The sequence below is a fragment of the Ursus arctos genome, unplaced genomic scaffold (genome assembly GCF_023065955.2).
Source record: "Ursus arctos isolate Adak ecotype North America unplaced genomic scaffold, UrsArc2.0 scaffold_31, whole genome shotgun sequence".
Classification (NCBI taxonomy): domain Eukaryota; kingdom Metazoa; phylum Chordata; class Mammalia; order Carnivora; family Ursidae; genus Ursus; species Ursus arctos.
The window spans coordinates 539052-558245 of NW_026622997.1; the positions used below are offsets into that span (position 1 = coordinate 539052).

Here is a 19194-nt window from a genome sequence, read left to right on the forward strand (position 1 = left end):
TGAGCCATTAATGTTTTCCACATGCTAAACCTAGCAAACATATGTTAGAAACTCTACATGCATCATGGATGCTCACAGCCTTCTCCAGTGGAATAGCACACCTGCAGTACTGTGTTGATCTCTCAACTCATCATGGAAGGCATTCAATAAGCCATGGTGAGTCCAATGGATAGCAACCAGAGAAGTATGCTAATTAAACATCATACAGTGTTAGGAAGAGTTGACAGCCATCAAGCACTTAGTCTAGGAATGTAATTCTAAGAGTATATTTGATAATAGATTCTACTATCAAAGGAAACTCAAGAGACATATAAAAAATTGTAATGAGCCAAACAAAACAATATTGTCAAGAGATGTACATTTAGGCAATCAAGTTATTAAATACAAGAAGGTGTTTAGGAGGAGCACCTGCACGGCACAGTTGTTTAAGCGCTGGACTCTTAGTTTCAGCTCAGGTTGTGATCTCAGCGTCGTAAGATCGAGCCCTGATCAGCACAGAGTTGGCTTGAGTTTCTCTCTCCCTCTCTCGCTGTCCCTCCCTGCCATGTTCTCTCAATCTCTCTCTTTACAATAAATAATTAAATCCTTTAAAAAAAAAAGTAGGCGATTACTATAAACATCAGGATAGTGGATACCTCAGTGACACTGAAGGGTAATGATTGGGATGCAGCACAAAGAGAAGCTCTTGGGGTGCTTGCCAAGGTTCTATTACTTGACCTGTCTGTTAGTTAAAAGAATATTCAACTGAACTCAGTGAACTTTTGCTGTTCTCTGTATCTATGCTTTACTGTATAATGGGGGAATGGGATAGACCGGTGATGGGTAGTAAGGAGGGCACGTGTTGCATGGTGCACTGGGTGTTATATGCAACTAATGAATCATCAAACTTTACATCAAAAACCAGGGATGTACCGTATGGTGACTAACATAATATAATAAAAAATATTATAATAAAAAATAAAATTTCTTATAAAAAAATAAAACTGTTTTTGTAATGAAGCCATGTTGAATTGACTTATTCTCTGTTATTTCCAGAATAAAAAAAAAGCATCAGTGACTGGATGTTAAAGAGCCATCTCTGAGCTCGACATGAGAAGTAGGGATGAAGCACAGATGAAAGAACAGCTATGAAACTCTGAAAACAGGAGTCGTGTGAACATTCTGTGGAAGACCTCCTTCAGGGGCAGAAGGCTGGATCGTGCTTTCTCATTCTATTTCAACTCTAAAATTCTGTAGCTTTTTAATTCCCAACCTTATGTGGTCATGTTGGGAGCTAAGTCCTCTGTCCTCTCCTGCCTTTGGGATTATCAGTTCAGTATGTACATCTTACTTGTGGGACTTTTTTCTTCCTTTTTAAAAATTTTTTTATTATGTTCAGTTAGCCAACATATAGTACATCATTAGTTTTTGATGTAGTGTTCAACGATTCATTAGTTGCATATAACTCCCAGTTCTCATCACAACACGTGCCCTCCTTCATGCCCATCACCCAGTTACCTAATCCCCCCACCTCCCTCCATTTTGTAACCCTTAGTTTGGTTCCCAGAGTCCAGAGTCTCTCACAGTTGGTCTCCCTAACTGATTTCTTCCCCTTCAGTTTCCCTCCCTTCCCCTATGGTCCTCTGAGCTATTCCTTATGTTCCACTTATAAGTGAAACCATATAATAACTGTCTTTCTCTGCTTAACTGATTTCACTTAGGAAAATACCCTCCAGTTCCATCCATATCAATGCAAATGGTGGGTATTCATCCTTTCTGATGGCTGAGTAATATTCCATTGTATATATGAACCACATCTTTGTGGTTCCATTCATCTGTTGAAGGGCATCTCAGCTCCTTCCACAGTTTGGATATTGTAGACATTGCTGCTACGAACATTGGGGTGCATGTGTCCCTTCTTTTCACTATGTCTGTATCTTTGGGGTAAATACCTAGCAGTGTGCAATTTCTGGGTCATGCGGTAGCTCTATTTTTAACTTTCTGAGGAAACTCCATACTGTTTTCCAGAGTGGCTGTACCACCTTGCATTCCCACCACCAGTGTAAGAGGGCTCCCCTTTCTCCACATCCTCTCCAACATTTGTTCTTTCCTGTCTTGTTAATTTAAGACATTCTGAGTGGTGTAAGATGGTATCTCATTGTGGTTTTCATTTGTATTTCTCTGATGGTTAGTGTTTATGGGCACGTTTATGAAAATGAGTGTTTGTGCATTTAAAAAGTTATACAAACATGAAATTTTAAGCATTTTGGTTTAGTTCTAGACCAACATGGTAAAATCATCAGAGTGAAAAATGAAGACAGTAAGGAGTGAACAGAATAATAAATTGTGGATAGGTCAATACAATGTTTAATTTTGAAATTAAATATGAACCAAGCACAGTTCCCAGTGTTTTCACAAATACTAACCCTCACCACCTCCCTTTCAGGAAATTATTATCATCACTGAACATATGGAGTACCTAGTGTACAAAGAGGTAAAAAAAAACTGCCCAAAGGCACATACCGCTAAGTAGTGAATCTGGGATTTGACACCAATTTCTGAGTCCAGAATCTGTGCACTCAAGCACAATGCTCAACTTAGCTGACCTCCACCACATAAAAACATCACATTCATTAATTAAATTAAATTCCATTTTGTATTGATAAAGCTATATCTCAATCTCATGCTCTTGGTAGTAACAGTTCCTTTTCATGATTATAACATTTCCATGTTCTAACCAAACTGCTTGTAACAATCAGATACTGTAGGTAATTTAATTTCCCTTATTTTGCTGTAATGACAGCCAGGAAAGTTGTTATTCCTGGGCCACAAACACACTATGAATATAAACTACCCTATGTCTGATTCTCATGGCCAGAAAGTCTATGCAAAGAAATTTACAAGGCAAAAAAATAAAAACTAAAAAATAATAATAAACTAATTCAGTCAACAAAGATTCCATCTATACAATGATATGATCAACTATTCAGAAATAGTGAAATGTATGTGATCCTTATCTCTTTTCCGAATTCTTTTAGAATTAAAATGAGCTTTTACCTATAGAGGTCTGAAGCAAGCAGGGGATTGACTCATATAACTGGTAAATTCCATGAAGAAAAACAACTCACTGACTGTTTACTGAGCTGCTGCTTATTCAAGTTACCTACCACCCGAATTTTGCAGAATCGCCAGGTGAGTAGGAGCTAACACAGGTGGTTGCTGTGTGTATGTGGTAACCAAATGTTTCTGGAATCAGTTCAATTTTTAACTCTGCAACACATCTGTAAGGCTATTTAAATGCTGTACAACAGTCATGAAAGGCATTCCAAGAAACACGGGTCCTCTGTACATGGAAATGAAGGTTAATAGGACAGATGATTTTCCCTGGCATCAAAAAAGGTCAGTAGAGTGGGGAACACCAAAATTGATACAGGAACAGCAGTGTCTGTGATGTGGAAGAGGAGGAAGGCAAGAGGAGGAAGTTGGTAGTGATGGTGACGACAATGGCTGGAATGAACACATTTTAAAATGAACATGGAAGCGCCCCTGCTACCAAATGGTGGAGCTCATCCCTAGAAAACGGTCATGTAACTTTTTTTTTTTATTAATAATGATTTTTTATTATATTATGTTAGTCACCATACAGTACATCCCCGGTTTTCGATGTAAGGCTCGATGATTCATTAGTTGTGTATAACACCCAGTGCACCATGCAATATGTGCCCTCCTTACTACCCATCACCGGTCTATCCCATTCCCCCACCCCCCTCCCCTCTGTAGCCCTCAGTTTGTTTCTCATAGTCCATAGTCTCTCATGTTTCATTCCCCCTTCTGATTACCCCCCCTTTCTTTATCCCTTTCTTCCCCTACTGATCATTCTAGTTCTTATGTTCCATAGATGAGAGAAATCATATGATAATTGTCTTTCTCTGCTTGACTTATTTCACTAAGCATTATCTCCTCCAGTGCCGTCCATGTTGTAGCAAATGTTGAGAACTCATTCTTTCTGATTGCTGAGTAATATTCCATTGTATATATGGACCACAACTTCTTAATCCAGTCATCTGTTGCAGGGCATCTCGGCTCCTTCCACGATTTAGCTATTGTGGACATTGCTGCTATGAACATTGGGGTGCATATGGCCCTTCTCTTCACTACGTCTGTATCTTTGGGGTAAACACCCAGTAGTGCAATGGCTGGATCATAGGGTACCTCAATTTTTAACTTTTTAAGGGACCTCCACACGGTTTTCCAGAGTGGCTGTACCAACTTGCATTCCCACCAACAATGTAGGAGGGATCCCCTTTCTCCACATCCTCTCCAACAATTGTTGTTTCTTGCCTTGTCTATTTTTGCCATTCTAACTGGCGTAAGGTGGTATCTCAGTGTGGTTTTGATTTGAATTTCCTTGATGGCTAATGATTTTGAACATTTTTTCATGTGTCTGTTAGCCATTTGTATGTCTTCATTGGAAAAGTGTCTGTTCGTATCTTCTGCCCATTTTTTGATTTGTTTATTTGTCTCTCGTGTATTGAGTTTGAGAAGTTCTTTGTAGATCTTGGATACCAGTCCTTTATCTGTAGTGTCATTTGCAAATATATTCTCCCATTCCGTGGGCTGCCTCTTAGTTTTTCTGACTGTTTCCTTGGCTGTGCAGAAACTTTTAATCTTGATGAAGTCCCATTAATTCATTTTATCTTTTGTTTCTCTTGCCTTTGGGGATGTGTCATGAAAAAGGTTGCTTTGGCTGATGTCGTAGAGGTTGCTGCCTATGTTCTCCTCTAGAATTTTGATGGATTCCTGTCTCACATCGAGGTCTTTCATCCATTTGGAGTTTATTTTTGTGTATGGTGTGAGATAGTGGTCAAGTTTCATTCTTTTGCATGTAGCTGTCCAATTTTCCCAGCACCATTTATTGAAGAGACTGTCTTTTTCCCACCAGATGTTTTTTCCTGCTTTATCAAATATTAGTTGCCCAAAGAGCTGAGGGTCCATTTCTGGGCTCTCTATTCTGTTCCATTGGTCTATGTGTCTGTTTTTGTGCCAGTACCATGCTGTCTTTGTGATCACAGCTTTGTAGTACAGCTCGAAATCCGGCATTGTGATGCCCCCAGCTTTGTTTTTCCTTTTCAACAGTTCCTTGGAGATTCGGGGTCTTTTCTGGTTCCCGGTCATGTAACTTTTTACCTCAAATCCCGCTTCTTGGGTAAGGCAAAAATTTGGCATGACCAAGTATGCTTATGTCATAATTTCAACAAGGAACAACTCCTCCAAATGTATCCCAATCTTAAGTAATATCTTTAAATTTATGGATGTATTACTTAACCAAAACACACAACCATAGGTGTCGTGGCTTAATTAAGCCCTTTAGGGATTTCCAATTCATGTGATGGGGTTACCATGTTATTTCAGAACCACTCTAGTTATGAGTAAACACAGAGAGGTTTTGGGCACTGAACACAGGGAGAGTGTTAACAGAGGTGTTCCAAACGGGAGAGAGCACACCAACAACTTCATCTGGGATACTCAGAGCAAACTACAGAGATTTTTATTTCTACCTAGAGCTGATGCTATTTTGATTACCGTGGTTTGTCTCCTAGACTTTCCTAAGGAGCCATGGACACAAACAATGGAAGTTCCACTACGGATTTCATCCTGCTGGGGTTTTCTGATCGACCCCAACTGGAACGCATCATCTCTGGGCTTGTCTTCATCTTCTACATTGTGACTCTGGTAGGAAACACAACCATCATTCTTGTATCTTACCTAGACGCCCAGCTCCACACTCCCATGTATTTCTTCTTATCCAATTTGTCTTTTTTGGATCTCTGCTATGCAACTAGCATTGTCCCCCAGATGCTGGTGAATCTATGGGGTCCAACAAGGTCTATTACCTATGGAGGGTGTGTGCTCCAGTTCTTCTTTGCCCTTGACCTGGGAGCCACTGAATGTCTTCTCTTGGCTGTGATGGCCTATGACCGCTATGCTGCTGTCTGTCAACCTCTTCACTACACAGTGATAATGCACCCTCAGCTTTGCCAGAAGATGGTGCTCACCGCCTGGCTGGGTGGCCTTGGCAGTGCATTAATTCTTTGCTCCTTGACTTTGAAGTTACCAAGATGTGGGCACCGGGAAGTCAATAATTTTTTCTGTGAGATGCCAGCATTGATCAAGATGGCTTGTGTCTACTCAAAAGTAATTGAGGTCGTTCTCTTTGCTCTCGGAGTGATATTTCTTCTAGTACCTCTATCACTAATTCTCATCTCATATGGAGTTATCACTCAGGCTGTCATGAGGATCAAGTCAGAGGCAAGGTGGCGTAAGGTCCTTAATACATGTGGCTCCCACCTCACAGTAGTAACTCTGTTTTATGGAACAGTCATCTACATGTACATGAAGCCACAGAATAGCACATCCCAAGATGAGGGGAAGTTCCTTTCTCTCTTTTACACGATCATCACACCCACCCTTAACCCTCTGATCTACACTTTAAGAAACAAAGATGTGAAGAGTGTAGTAAAGAGAACACTGCGTGTAGAAAAATGGTCAGTCAAGTCATGAGTTAGATGGAAGAGAACTAAAGAAATAACATTGACCTTTATCAACAAAATATGAATCATCTCATTTAAGCAAAGAGTATTTATTGGGGGTTTACCATGTACCAAGAATAGTACTAAGTACTAACTTTGAAAATAAGCACAGAAAAAAATATAAGGAGAGAGAGATACAGACACATGAAACTTCAATTCATACACTTAGAAATTTTCAAGATAATCAGGGGCTACAGATAAGTAAACATATGAAATGTGATTAAGTACAGTAATAGAGATATGTACAAAGTGTAAAGAAAATATTTCACAAGCAAATTAATTTTAATGTCGGATTACACTAGACATTGATTTTTTTCTTCTCAGAATTATCACTTTGATGGGAAATAACATTCCTTTTCATCCACCTGATATTGCCAGAAGGGAAAATATTATACTTTTTTTTTCAAGTTTTGATTCCTTTTTTGCAGGTAATTTTAACATTGCCAGGTGTGTAAGCCCTGGGAATAATAATCCGAGAGAGGGTGATGATACCCAAAGACAGGAAGGCTAGAGACAATATAATCTTCATGATGCTGTGAGGACATTGTGAGGAGAACATACAGAATGGTGACTATGTAGACACTAGAAAAGAGTATCAACTCTTCTTTGTGAGAAAAGCTCATCCCCAATTTTGCTAAGTAATTTGACTTATAAACCTTTACTCCTAAACTCAGTTGACATCTTAATTCAGGAGACATATCCTTATAATCTCATCAATCTGTCCTGTGAATTCCCTCCAAATCCTGTCCTGACACTATTTTGACATTCTCTCATTTTATATATTTGTCTGTTTGTATGATTGAGGAAAAGGCAATGGTGAGATTTTCATTTTTTTATTTTTCTATTAGCAGTCTCTAACCTATATGTTCTCTTTTTATTATTATTATGTCCAATTAGCCAGCATTCAGTACATCATAAGTTTTTGAGGTAGTGTTCAGTGATTCATTAGTTGCATATAACACCCACTGCTCATCACCACACGTGCCCTTCTTAATACCCATAATACAGATACCCCATCCCTCCCACCCCTCAAGCTTCTGTAATCCTCAGTTTCGTTCCCTGAGTCCAGAATAGAGACCCCAGAAATGGACCCCCAATTCTATGGTCAACTAATCTCCAACAAAGCTTGAAAAAAAAGAATATCCAATGGAAAAAGAAAGTCTCCTCAATAAATGGTGCTGGGAAAATTGGACGGCCACATGCAGAAGAATGAAACTGGACGATTCTGTTACACCATACAAAAAGACGAACTCAAAATGGATGAAAGACCTCAATGTGAGACAGGAATCCATCCAAATCCTAGAGGAGAACACAGGCAGCAACCTCTTCGACCTTCACCACAGCAACTTCTTGCTAGACCTATCTCCAAAGGCAAGGGAAACAGCAAAAATCAACTATTGGGACTTCATCAAGATAAAAAGCTTCTACACAGCAAATTGCGACAAAACTAAAAGCAACCTACGGAATGGGAGAAGATATTTTTTTTTATTTTAATGTTTTTTTATTATATTATGTTAGTCACCATACAGTACATCCCTGGTTTTTGATGTAAAGTTACATGATTCATTAGTTCCGTATAACACCCAGTACACCATGCAATACATGCCCTCCTTACTACCCATCACCAGTCTATCCCATTCCCCCATCCCCCTCCCCTCCAAAGCCCTCAGTTTGTTTCTCAGAGTCCATAGTCTCTCATGCTTCATTCCCCCTTCTGATTACCCCCCTTTCTTTATCCCTTTCTTCCCCAACCGATCTTCCTAGTTCTTATGTTCCATAGATGAGAGAAATCATATGATAATTGTCTTTCTCTGCTTGACTTATTTCACTTAGCATTATCTCCTCCAGTGCCGTTCATGTTGCAGCCAGTATTGAGAATTCGTTCTTTCTGATAGCTGAGTAATATTCTATTGTATATATGGACCACAACTTCTTAACCCATTCATCTGTTGAAGGGCATCTCGGTTCCTTCCACGATTTACCTATTGTGGATAATGCTGCTATGAACATTGAGGTGCATATGGCCCTTCTCTTCACTACGTCTGTATCTTTGGGGTAAATACCCAGTAGTGCAATGGCTGGGTCAAAGGGTACTTCAATTTTTAACTTTTTAAGGGACCTCCACACGGTTTTCCAGAGTGTCTGTACCAACGTGCATTCCCACCAACAATGTAGGAGGGATCCCCCTTCTCCACATCCTCTCCAGCAATTGTTGTTTCTTGCCTTGTCAATTTATGCCATTCTAACTGGCGTAAGGTGGTATCTCAGTGTGCTTTTGATTTGAATTTCCCTGATGGCTAATGATTTTGTACATTTTTTCATGTGTCTGTTAGCCATTTGTATGTCATCATTGGAAAAGTGTCTGTTCACATCTTCTGCCCATTTTATGATTTATTTGTTTCTTGAGTATTGAGTTTGAGAAGTTCTTTGTAGATCTTGGATACCAGTCTTTTATCTGTAGCATCATTTGCAAATATATTCTCCCATTCCGTGGGCTGCCTCTTAGTTTTTTTGATTGTTTCCTTGGCTGTGCAGAAGCTTTTTATCTTGATGAAGTTCCACAAGTTCATTTTTTCTTTTGTTTCTCTTGCCTTTGGAGATGTGTCATGAAAAAGGTTGCTGTGGCTGATGTCGTAGAGGTTGCTGCTTATGCTCTCCTCTAGGATTTTGATGGATTCCTTTCTCACATTGAGGTCTTTCATCCATTTGGAGTTTATCTTTGTGTATGGTGTGAGAGAGTGGTCAAGTTTTATTCTTTTGCATGTAGCTTTCCAGTTTTCCCAGCATCATTCATTGAAGAGACTGTCTTTTTTCCACCGGATGTTTTTTCTGCTTTGTCAAAGATTAGTTGCCCAAAGAGCCGAGGGTCCAGTTCTGGGTTCTCTATTCTGTTCCATTGGTCTATGTGTCTGTTTTTGTGCCAGTACCATGCTGTCTTTGTGATCACAGCTTTGTAGTACGGCTCGATTTCCTGGGGAATTCTACCAAACATTCAAAGAAGAAATAATACCTATTCTCCTAAAGCTATTTCAAAAAATAGAAACAGAAGGAAAGCTACCAAACTCATTCTATGAGGCCAATATTACCTTGATCCCCAACCAGGCAAAGACCCCATCAAAAAGGAGAATTACAGACCGATTTCCCTAATGAATATGATGCCAAAATCCTCAACAAGATCCTGGCCAATAGAATCCAACAGTACATTAAAAGGATTATCCACCATGACCAAGTGGGATTCATCCCTGGGATGCAAGGGTGGTTCAACATTCACAAATTTATCAGTGTCTTAGATTTTATCCAGAAGGAAAAAGCCAAAAATCATATGATTCTCTCAATAGATGCAGAAAAAGCATTTCACAAAATACAGCATCCTTTCCTGATTAAAACCCTTCAGAGTGGAGGGATAGAGGGTACATTTCTCAATCTCATAAAAACCATCTATGAAAAAAGCCTACAGCAAATATCATTCTCAATGGGGAAAAGCTGGAAGCCTTTCCCTTAAGATCAGGAACACGACAAGGATGCCTACTCTCGCCACTATTACTAAACACAGTACTAGAAAAGTCCTTGCAACAGCAATCAGACAACAAAAAGGGATAAAAGGTATCCAAATCGGCAAAGAAGAAGTCAAAATGTCTCTCTTCACAGGTGACATGATACTCTATATGGAAAACCCAAAAGAATCCACCCCCAAACTATTAGAAGTTATAGAGCAATTCAGTAATATGGCAGAATACAAAATCAATGCTCAGAAATCAGTTGCATTTCTATACATGAATAATGAGACTGAAGAAAGAGACATTAGGGAATCCATCCCATTTACAATAGCACCAAAACCATACGTTACCTTGGAATTAACTTAACCAGAGATGTAAAGGACCTATATTCTAGAAACTATAAATCACTCTTGAAAGACATTGAGGAAGATACAAAAAGATGGAAAAATATTCCATGCTCATGGATCGGAAGAATTAACATAGTTAAAATGTCCATGCTACCCAGAGCAATCTACACTTTCAATGCTATCCTGATCAAAATGCTGATGACATTTTTCAAAGAACTGGAACAAATAGTCCTTAAATTTGTGTGGAACCAGAAAAGGCCCCGAATCACCAAGGAACTGTTGAAAAGGAAATACAAAGCTGGGGGAGAAGATATTTCTAAATCACATATCAGAGAAAGGGCTAGTATCCAAGATCTGATATGTGATTTGGAAATATCTTATCAAACTCAGCACCCAAAAAACAAAGAATCCAGTCAAGAAATGTGCAGAATGGTGCTGAGAAAATTGGACAGCTACATGCAAAAGAATGAACTTGACCACTCTCTCACACCATACACAAAGATAAACTCCAAATGGATGAAAGACCTCGATGTGAGACAGGAATCCATCAAAATCCTAGAGGAGAGCATAGGCAGCTACCTCTATGACATTGGCCACAGCAACCTTTTTCATGACACATCTCCAAAGGCAAGAGAAACAAAAGAAAAAATGAACTTGTGGGACTTCATCAAAATAAAAAGCTTCTGCACTGCCAAAGAAACAGTCAAAAAAACTAAGAGGCAGCCCACGGAATGGGAGAATATATTTGCAAATGACACTACAGATAAAAGACTGGTATCCAAGCAATTGCACTACTGGGTATTTACCCCAAAGATACAGACGTAGTGAAGAGAAGGGCCATATGCACCCCAATGTTCATAGCAGCAATGTCCACAATAGCCAAATCGTGGAAGGAACCGAGATGCCCTTCAACAGATGACTGGATTAAGAAGTTGTGGTCCATATATACAATGGAATATTACTCAGCTATCAGAAAGAACGAATTCTCAACATTTGCTGCAACATGGACGGCACTGGAGGAGATAATGCTAAGTGAAATAAGTCAAGCAGAGAAAGACAATTATCATATGATTTCTCTCATCTATGGAACATAAGAACTAGGAAGATCGGTAGGGGAAGAAAGGGATAAAGAAAGGGGGGGGTAATCAGAAGGGAGAATGAAACATGAGAGACTATGGACTATGAGAAACAAACTGAGGGCCTCAGAGGGGAGGGGGTGGGGGAATGGGATAGATTGGTGATGGGTAGTAAGGAGGGCACGTATTGCATGGTGCACTGGGTGTTATACGCAACTAATGAATCATCGAGCTTTACATCGGAAACTGGGGATGTACTGTATGGTGACTAACATAATATAATAAAAAATCATTAATTAAAAATAAATAAATAAATAAAATCTTTAAAAAAAAAAAAAGAAGATGTGGTCCAAAAATACAATGGAATATTACTCAGCCATCAAAAAAAAAACGATTTCTCAACATTTGCTGCAACATGGACGGCACTGGAGGAGATAATGCTAAGCGAAATAAATCAAGCAGAGAAAGACAATTATCATATGGTTTCACTCATTTATGGAACATAAGAAGTAGGAAGATTGGTAGGAGAAGAAAGGGAAGAAGAAAGGGGGTAAACAGAAGGGGGAATGAACCATGAGAGACTGTGGACTCTGGGAAACAAACTGAGGGCTTTGGGGGGGGCAATGGGATACGCTGGTGATGGGTATTAAGGAGGGCATGTATTGCATGGTGCACTGGGTGTTATACGCAACTAATGAATCATGGAACTTTACATCAAAAACCAGGGATGTACTGTATGGTGACTAACATAATATAATAAAAAATATTATTATTAAAAAAAAGAAATGTGCAGAAGACATGAACAGACACTTCTCCAAAGAAGACATACAAATGGCTAACAGACACATGAAAAAATGCTCCACATCACTTGGCATGAGGGAAATACAAATAAAAACCACAATGAGATACACCTCACCCCAGTCAGAACGGCTAAAATTAACAAGTCAGGGAAAAACAAATGTTGGCAAGGATGCAGACAAAGGGGAACATCTTACACTGTTGGGGATGCAACCTGGTGCAGCCACTCTGGAAAATGGTATGGAGGAGTTTCCTGAAAAAGTTGAAAATACAGCTACCCTACAACCCAGCAATTGCACTACTGGGTATTTACCCCCAAGATACAGATGTAGTGAAAAGAAGGGGCACATGCACCCCAATGTTCGTAGCAGCAATGTCCACAATAGCCAAACTATGGAAAGATCCCAGATGATCACTGACAGATGAATGGATAAAGAAGATGAGGTATATACATACACAATGGAATAATATTCAGCCAGCAAAAAAAGAAAAAGAAAAGAAAAGAAACCTTACCATTTGCACCAACATGGATGGAACTAGAGGGTATTATGGTAAGTGAAATAAGTCAATCAGAGAAAGAGAATTATCATATTATCTCACTCATGCGGAATTTAAGAAACAAAACAGGATCATAGGGGAAGAGAGGAAAAAATAAAATAAGATGAAACCAGAGAAGGAGACAAACCATAAGAAACTCTTAATCATAGGAAACAACTGAGGGCTGCTGAAGGGGGATGGGGTAACTGGATGATAGACATTAAGGACGGCACATAATGTAATGAGTATTAGATGCGACTGATGAATCACTGACCTCTACCTCTGAAACCAATAATACATCATATGTTAATTACTTGAATTTTAATTTTTTAAAATGGAAAAAATAAAACTCATTATGAAATGAAAACAAAACAAAAAAGTTCAATTATGTTAGTTTTTATATAAATGATTAACATTGTATTTTCAATCTTCAATAGTAAATTACATACATAAATAAATCCATCTCTGAAATTAATTTCCATGGAGGAAATCTAAAGGAAAAATAAAGAAAAAAAAGAACAGGTGAAACCCAATGTCTTAAGGGAATCATTCCTAAAGTTATTAGGATAGGCCTCTGACCATAGTCTAAGTCTTGTTAATCACCTCTGTGGTGCACCTGTCCCCAGGGTCTACACCACCTTAACTTACTAGCCTTTAAGTCCTACATAAACACTCCATGGAGTACACACGGACCACTGGAGGGCTCTCCTGGTTTAATTAGACAGACATCTACCCACAAATGTGTCTAACACCAAAAGACTACAAATATCCCATCAAAAATACATTCAGCAAACCAAATTCATCAAATGTTATGCCAGTCCCACAACTAGTTTTTCTCCAACATTCACACCAGAGATTTCACTGAATCTCAGTGCAGCTATTGCATTTAAACGCAAATGTGATTGTGGTGTTAGCACAAGGAGTCGGGGCTAATCAGTATTTCACGGACTCAGTAACTTGCCAAAGAAGAATCCTTCTGATTACCCGTGAAATGAAGGCTCATCATCAAGGGAACATGGGTACCTTTGGACTATGTAAGAACACGACAGCTGTGAACTCTTCCCTCCTGAAACGTAAATATGTTCTAATTTCCTTTCTAGTTTACCCTCCACATCATTCTGTACATTCAAGTTATCTTTAATACGTTTGCTTCATTTGTGTTACATTTCATAGAACAAGGTAATTTGTAAACTCATGCTATGCTATTAGAACCTGAAGTCCAGGGGCGCCTGGGTGGCGCAGTCGTTAGGCGTCTGCCTTCGGCTCAGGGCGTGATCCTGGCGTTCTGGGATCGAGCCCCACATCGGGCTCCATGCTCTGCTGGGAGCCTGCTTCTTCCTCTCCCACTCCCCCTGCTTGTGTTCCCTCTCTTGCTTGGCTGTCTCTATCTCTGTCAAATGAATAAATAAAATCTTTAAAAAAAAAAAAAAAAAAGAACCTGAAGTCCATACCATGAAAAATGAAAACCTGTTTCAGTGAAAACATCACATGGCTCATTTTTAACATCTGTTTCTTATGCTTGTGGTTTCTCCTTTTTAATACCATGTTCACTTTTAAGTTAAAATTAAACCATACCTAAATTTGTACCAGGGCTTAAACCAATATGAAATAGTTTACAGCATAAAAGTCCAATATTTGGATTCATAACATAAAATTACATAAAGTGTAATTCCAGCTTAACACTTCCAATAAAGATATGAGTTCCTAAGTGACCCACAGTGTAAACTCAGCTGTTAATATTTTTCCCCTGCTAAACCTAGCAAACATATATTTTAGAAACTGTACATGCCTCATGGATGCTCACTGTCTTCTTCAGTGGTATGCCACACCTACAGTAGTGTGTTCACTTCTCAACTCATAATCAAAGGCATTTGATAAACCATGGTGAGTCCAATGGATAGCAACCAGAAAAGTATGCTAATTAAACATCATACAGTGTTAGAAGCAGCTGATAGCCATCAAACACTTAGTCTAGGAATATAATTCTAAGAGTATATTTGATAAGAGGTTCTAATATTAAAAGAAACTCAAAACACATATAAAAAACTTTCATTTTTTTAAAAGATTTTATTCATTTATTGAAGAGAGAGAGACACAGCGAGAGAGGGAACACCAGCAGGGGGAGTAGGAGAGGGAGAAGCAGGCTTCCTGATGAGCGAGGAGCCCAATGTGTGGCTCGATCCCAGGACCCTGGGATCACTACCTGAGTTGAAGGCAGACGCTTAATGGCTGAGCCACCCAGGTGCCCCTATAAAAAACTTTTAATGAGCCAAACTAAACAATATTGTCTACAGATGCACATTTGGATAATCAAGCTATTAAATACAAGATGGTGATTACTAGGGGCACCTGAGTGGTACAGTTATTTAAGTGGCCAACTTTTGGTTTTGGTCAGGGCAAGATCTCAAGGTCATGAGATAGAGCTATGCCAGGAGCTGTGCGCTCAGGGCACTCTGCTTGAGTTTCTCTCTCCCTCTCCATGTGCCCCATCCCCCCCCCCATGCTCTCTCTCTCTCTAAAATAAATAAATGTTGTTTCTTTTTCTAACTAGATGATTACTATAAACATCAGGATAGTGGATAGTTTGAGGGACAGGGAAGTGTAATGACTAGGACCAGTTGTGAAGAGAAGTTCCTGGGGTGCTTGGCAAGACTCTTATTTCTTGACCTGCCTGTTAGTTACAAGAATATTCACCTTAACTCATCGAGCTTTTGTTTTTCTCTGTATCTATGTTTTCTTTTATAATGAAACTGTTCTTCATAATGAAGTCATGTTGAATTGACTTACTCCATGTTACTTCCAGAATAAAGAAAAAGACCCAGTGCGTGGATGTAGGGATGACGCACTGATGAAAGGACAGCTACGAAGCTCTGAAAACAGGAGTCGTGTCAACATTCTGTGGAAGACCTCCTTCAGGGGCAGAAGGCTGGATCGTGCTTTCTGAGTCTATTTCAACTCTAAAATTCTATGGCCTTTTAATTCCCAACACTATCCCAACCTTACGTGGTCAAAGAATACTGAGTGCATTTTGTAATCAACCATGTTGGGAGCTAAGTCCTCTGTCCTCTCCTGCCTCTGGGTTTATCGGTTCAGTATGTACATCTTGCTTGTGGGCCCTTTTGTGTACTTGAGTGTCTGTGCATTTAAAAGTTATGCAAATATAAAACTGTAAGCATTCCAGTTTAGTTCTAGCCTATCTTGGTAAAATCACCAGTGTGAAAAATGAAGACAGGAAGGGGTGAGTAAAATAATAATAATTTGTGGGTAGGTGAATACATTTTTAATTCTGAGAATTACTATGAGCCAAGCACAGTTCCTAGTGTTTTCACAAATACTAACCCTCACCACCTCCCTTTGAGGAATACTATTATCTTCAGTGAACATACAGAAAACCTGGTGTACAAACAGGTTACGTAACTGCCCAAGGACACATTACCTCCAAGTAGTGAAGCTGGGGTTGGACACCAAGCTCTGAGTCCAGAATCTGTGCACTTAAGCACTATGCTCGACTTAGCTGACCTCCGACCACATAAATACTTTGCAATCATTAATTAAATTAAATTTCCAAGTTGTATTGAGACAAACTATATCTCTATCTCATACTACTTGCTAATAACAGTTCCTTTACATGATTATAACATTTTCATGTTCTAACTGGACTGCTTATAAAAAATCATATACTATAGACAATTTACCTATTTTACTGTAATGATAGCCAGTAAAGTTATTATTCCTTGGTCACAAACACACTATGAATATAAACTACCCTATGTCTGATTCTCATGGCCAGAAAGTCTATGCAAAAAATATTTATAAACCCAAAAATAAAAACTAAAAATATTTATAAACTAATTCAGTCAGCAACAATCCATCTACTTAATGATGTCATAAAGTAATCAGAAATAGTGAAATGTATGTGATCCTTATCTCTTTTCCGAATTCTTTTAGAATTAAAATGAGCTTTTACCTATAGAGGTCTGAAGCAAGCAGGGGATTGACTCATATAATTGGTAAATTCCATAAAGAAAAACAACTCACTGACTGTTTATTGAGCTGCTGCTTATTCAAGTTACCTACCACCCAAATTTTGCAGAATCGCCAGGTGAGTAGGAGCTAACACAGGTGGTTGCTGTGTGTATGTGGTAACCAAATGTTTCTGGAATCAGTTCAATTTTTAACTCTGCAACACATCTGTAAGGCTATTTAAATGCTGTACAACAGTCATGAAAGGCATTCCAAGAAACACGGGTCCTCTGTACATGGAAATGAAGGTTAATAGGAAAGATGATTTTCCCTGGCATCAAAAAAGGTCAGTAGAGTGCGGAACACCAAAACTGATACAGGAACAGCAGTGTCTGCGATGTGGAAGAGGAGGAAGGCAAGAGGAGGAAGTTGGTAGTGATGGTGACGATAATGGCTGGAATGAACACACTTTAAAATGAACATGGAAGCGCTCCTGCTACCAAATGGTGGAGCTCATCCCTAGAAAACGGTCATGTAACTTTTTACCTCAAATTCCGCTTCTTGGGTAAGGCAAAAATTTGGCATGACCAAGTATGCTTATGTCATAATTTCAACAAGGAACAACTCCTCCAAATGTATCCCAATCTTAAGTAATATCTTTAAATTTATGGATGTATTACTTAACCAAAACACACAACCATAGGTGTCGTGGCTTAATTAAGCCCTTTAGGGATTTCCAATTCATGTGATGGGGTTACCATGTTATTTTAGAACCACTCTAGTTATGAGTGAACACAGAGAGGTTTGGGGCACTGAACACAGGGAGAGTGTTAACAGAGGTGTTCCAAACGGGAGAGAGCACACCAACAACTGCATCTGGGATACTCAGAGCAAACTACAGAGATTTTTATTTCTACCTAGAGCTGATGCTATTTTGATTACCGTGATTTGTCTCCTAGACTTTCCTAAGGAGCCATGGACACAAACAATGGAAGTTCCACTACGGATTTCATCCTGCTGGGGTTTTCTGATCGACCCCAACTGGAACGCATCATCTCTGGGCTTGTCTTCATCTTCCACATTGTGACTCTGGTAGGAAACACAACCATCATTCTTGTATCTTACCTAGACGCCCAGCTCCACACTCCCATGTATTTCTTCTTATCCAATTTGTCTTTTTTGGATCTCTGCTATGCAACTAGCATTGTCCCCCAGATGCTGGTGAATCTATGGGGTCCAACAAGGTCTATTACCTATGGAGGGTGTGTGCTCCAGTTCTTCTTTGCCCTTGACCTGGGATCTGCTGAATGTCTTCTCTTGGCTGTGATGGCCTATGACCGCTATGCTGCTGTCTGTCAACCTCTTCACTACACAGTGATAATGCACCCTCAGCTTTGCCAGAAGATGGTGCTCACCGCCTGGCTGGGTGGCCTTGGCAGTGCATTAATTCTTTGCTCCTTGACTTTGAAGTTACCAAGATGAGGGCACCGGGAAGTCAATAATTTTTTCTGTGAGATGCCAGTATTGATCAAGATGGCTTGTGTCTACTCAAAAGTAATTGAGGTCGTTCTCTTTGCTCTCGGAGTGATATTTCTTCTAGTACCTCTATCACTAATTCTCATCTCATACGGATTTATCACTCAAGCTGTCATGAGGATCAAGTCAAAGGCAAGGTGGCGTAAGGTCCTTAATACATGTGGCTCCCACCTCACAGTAGTAACTCTGTTTTATGGAACAGTCATTTCCATGTACATGAAGCCACAGAATAGCACATCCCAAGATGAGGGGAAGTTCCTTTCTCTCTTTTACACGATCATCACACCCACCCTTAACCCTCTGATCTACACTTTAAGAAACAAAGATGTGAAGAACGCAGTAAAGAGAATGCTACATGTAGGAAAATGGTCAGTCAAGTCATGAGTTAGATGGAAGACAGCTAGAAAATAATACTGACTTTTACCAACAAAAAATGAATTGATTCATGGCTGCAAAGAGCAGTTATTGGGTGTTACCATGTACCAAGAATTATACTAGTGAATGACATTGTAAAAAAGTATAAAGAGAGAAAAATTATAAGGAGAGAGAGATACAGACACATAAAAAAACTTCAATTCATACACTTAGAAACCTTCAAGACTAATCAGGGACTACAGATAAGTAAACATATATTTATGAAATGCGGTAAATACATTAATAGAGATATTTAATAAGAATTAACATTTCACATGAAAATTATTTTAATATAGGATTACACAGTACACTGATTTGCCCTTCTCACACTTACCAATTTTATAGGAAGTAACCCTCCTTTCATCCACCTGATACTGCCATTGGAGCCTTTGTACTGGAGATCATCTGCCCACTAATACCCATTCCAACTTCTCTTCTAGTTTTAACTGGGCGCAGG

The 19194-nt window shown here is 39.2% G+C and overlaps 2 protein-coding genes across 2 annotated transcripts; both read left to right on the forward strand.

The window, feature by feature from the left end:
- The first annotated feature begins 5595 nt into the window (after positions 1-5595).
- Positions 5596-6540, forward strand: LOC125283549 (olfactory receptor 2W1-like). The gene has a single exon (XM_048225569.2). It carries the CDS (start codon positions 5596-5598, stop codon positions 6538-6540), a length of 945 nt encoding a protein of 314 aa, XP_048081526.2.
- Positions 6541-17762: 11222 nt separating this feature from the next.
- On the forward strand, positions 17763-18707 carry LOC125283548 (olfactory receptor 2W1-like). Its single transcript, XM_048225568.2, is given in 1 exon segment — positions 17763-18707. A coding segment is annotated over 1 exon segment (945 nt).
- Positions 18708-19194: the final 487 nt, after the last annotated feature.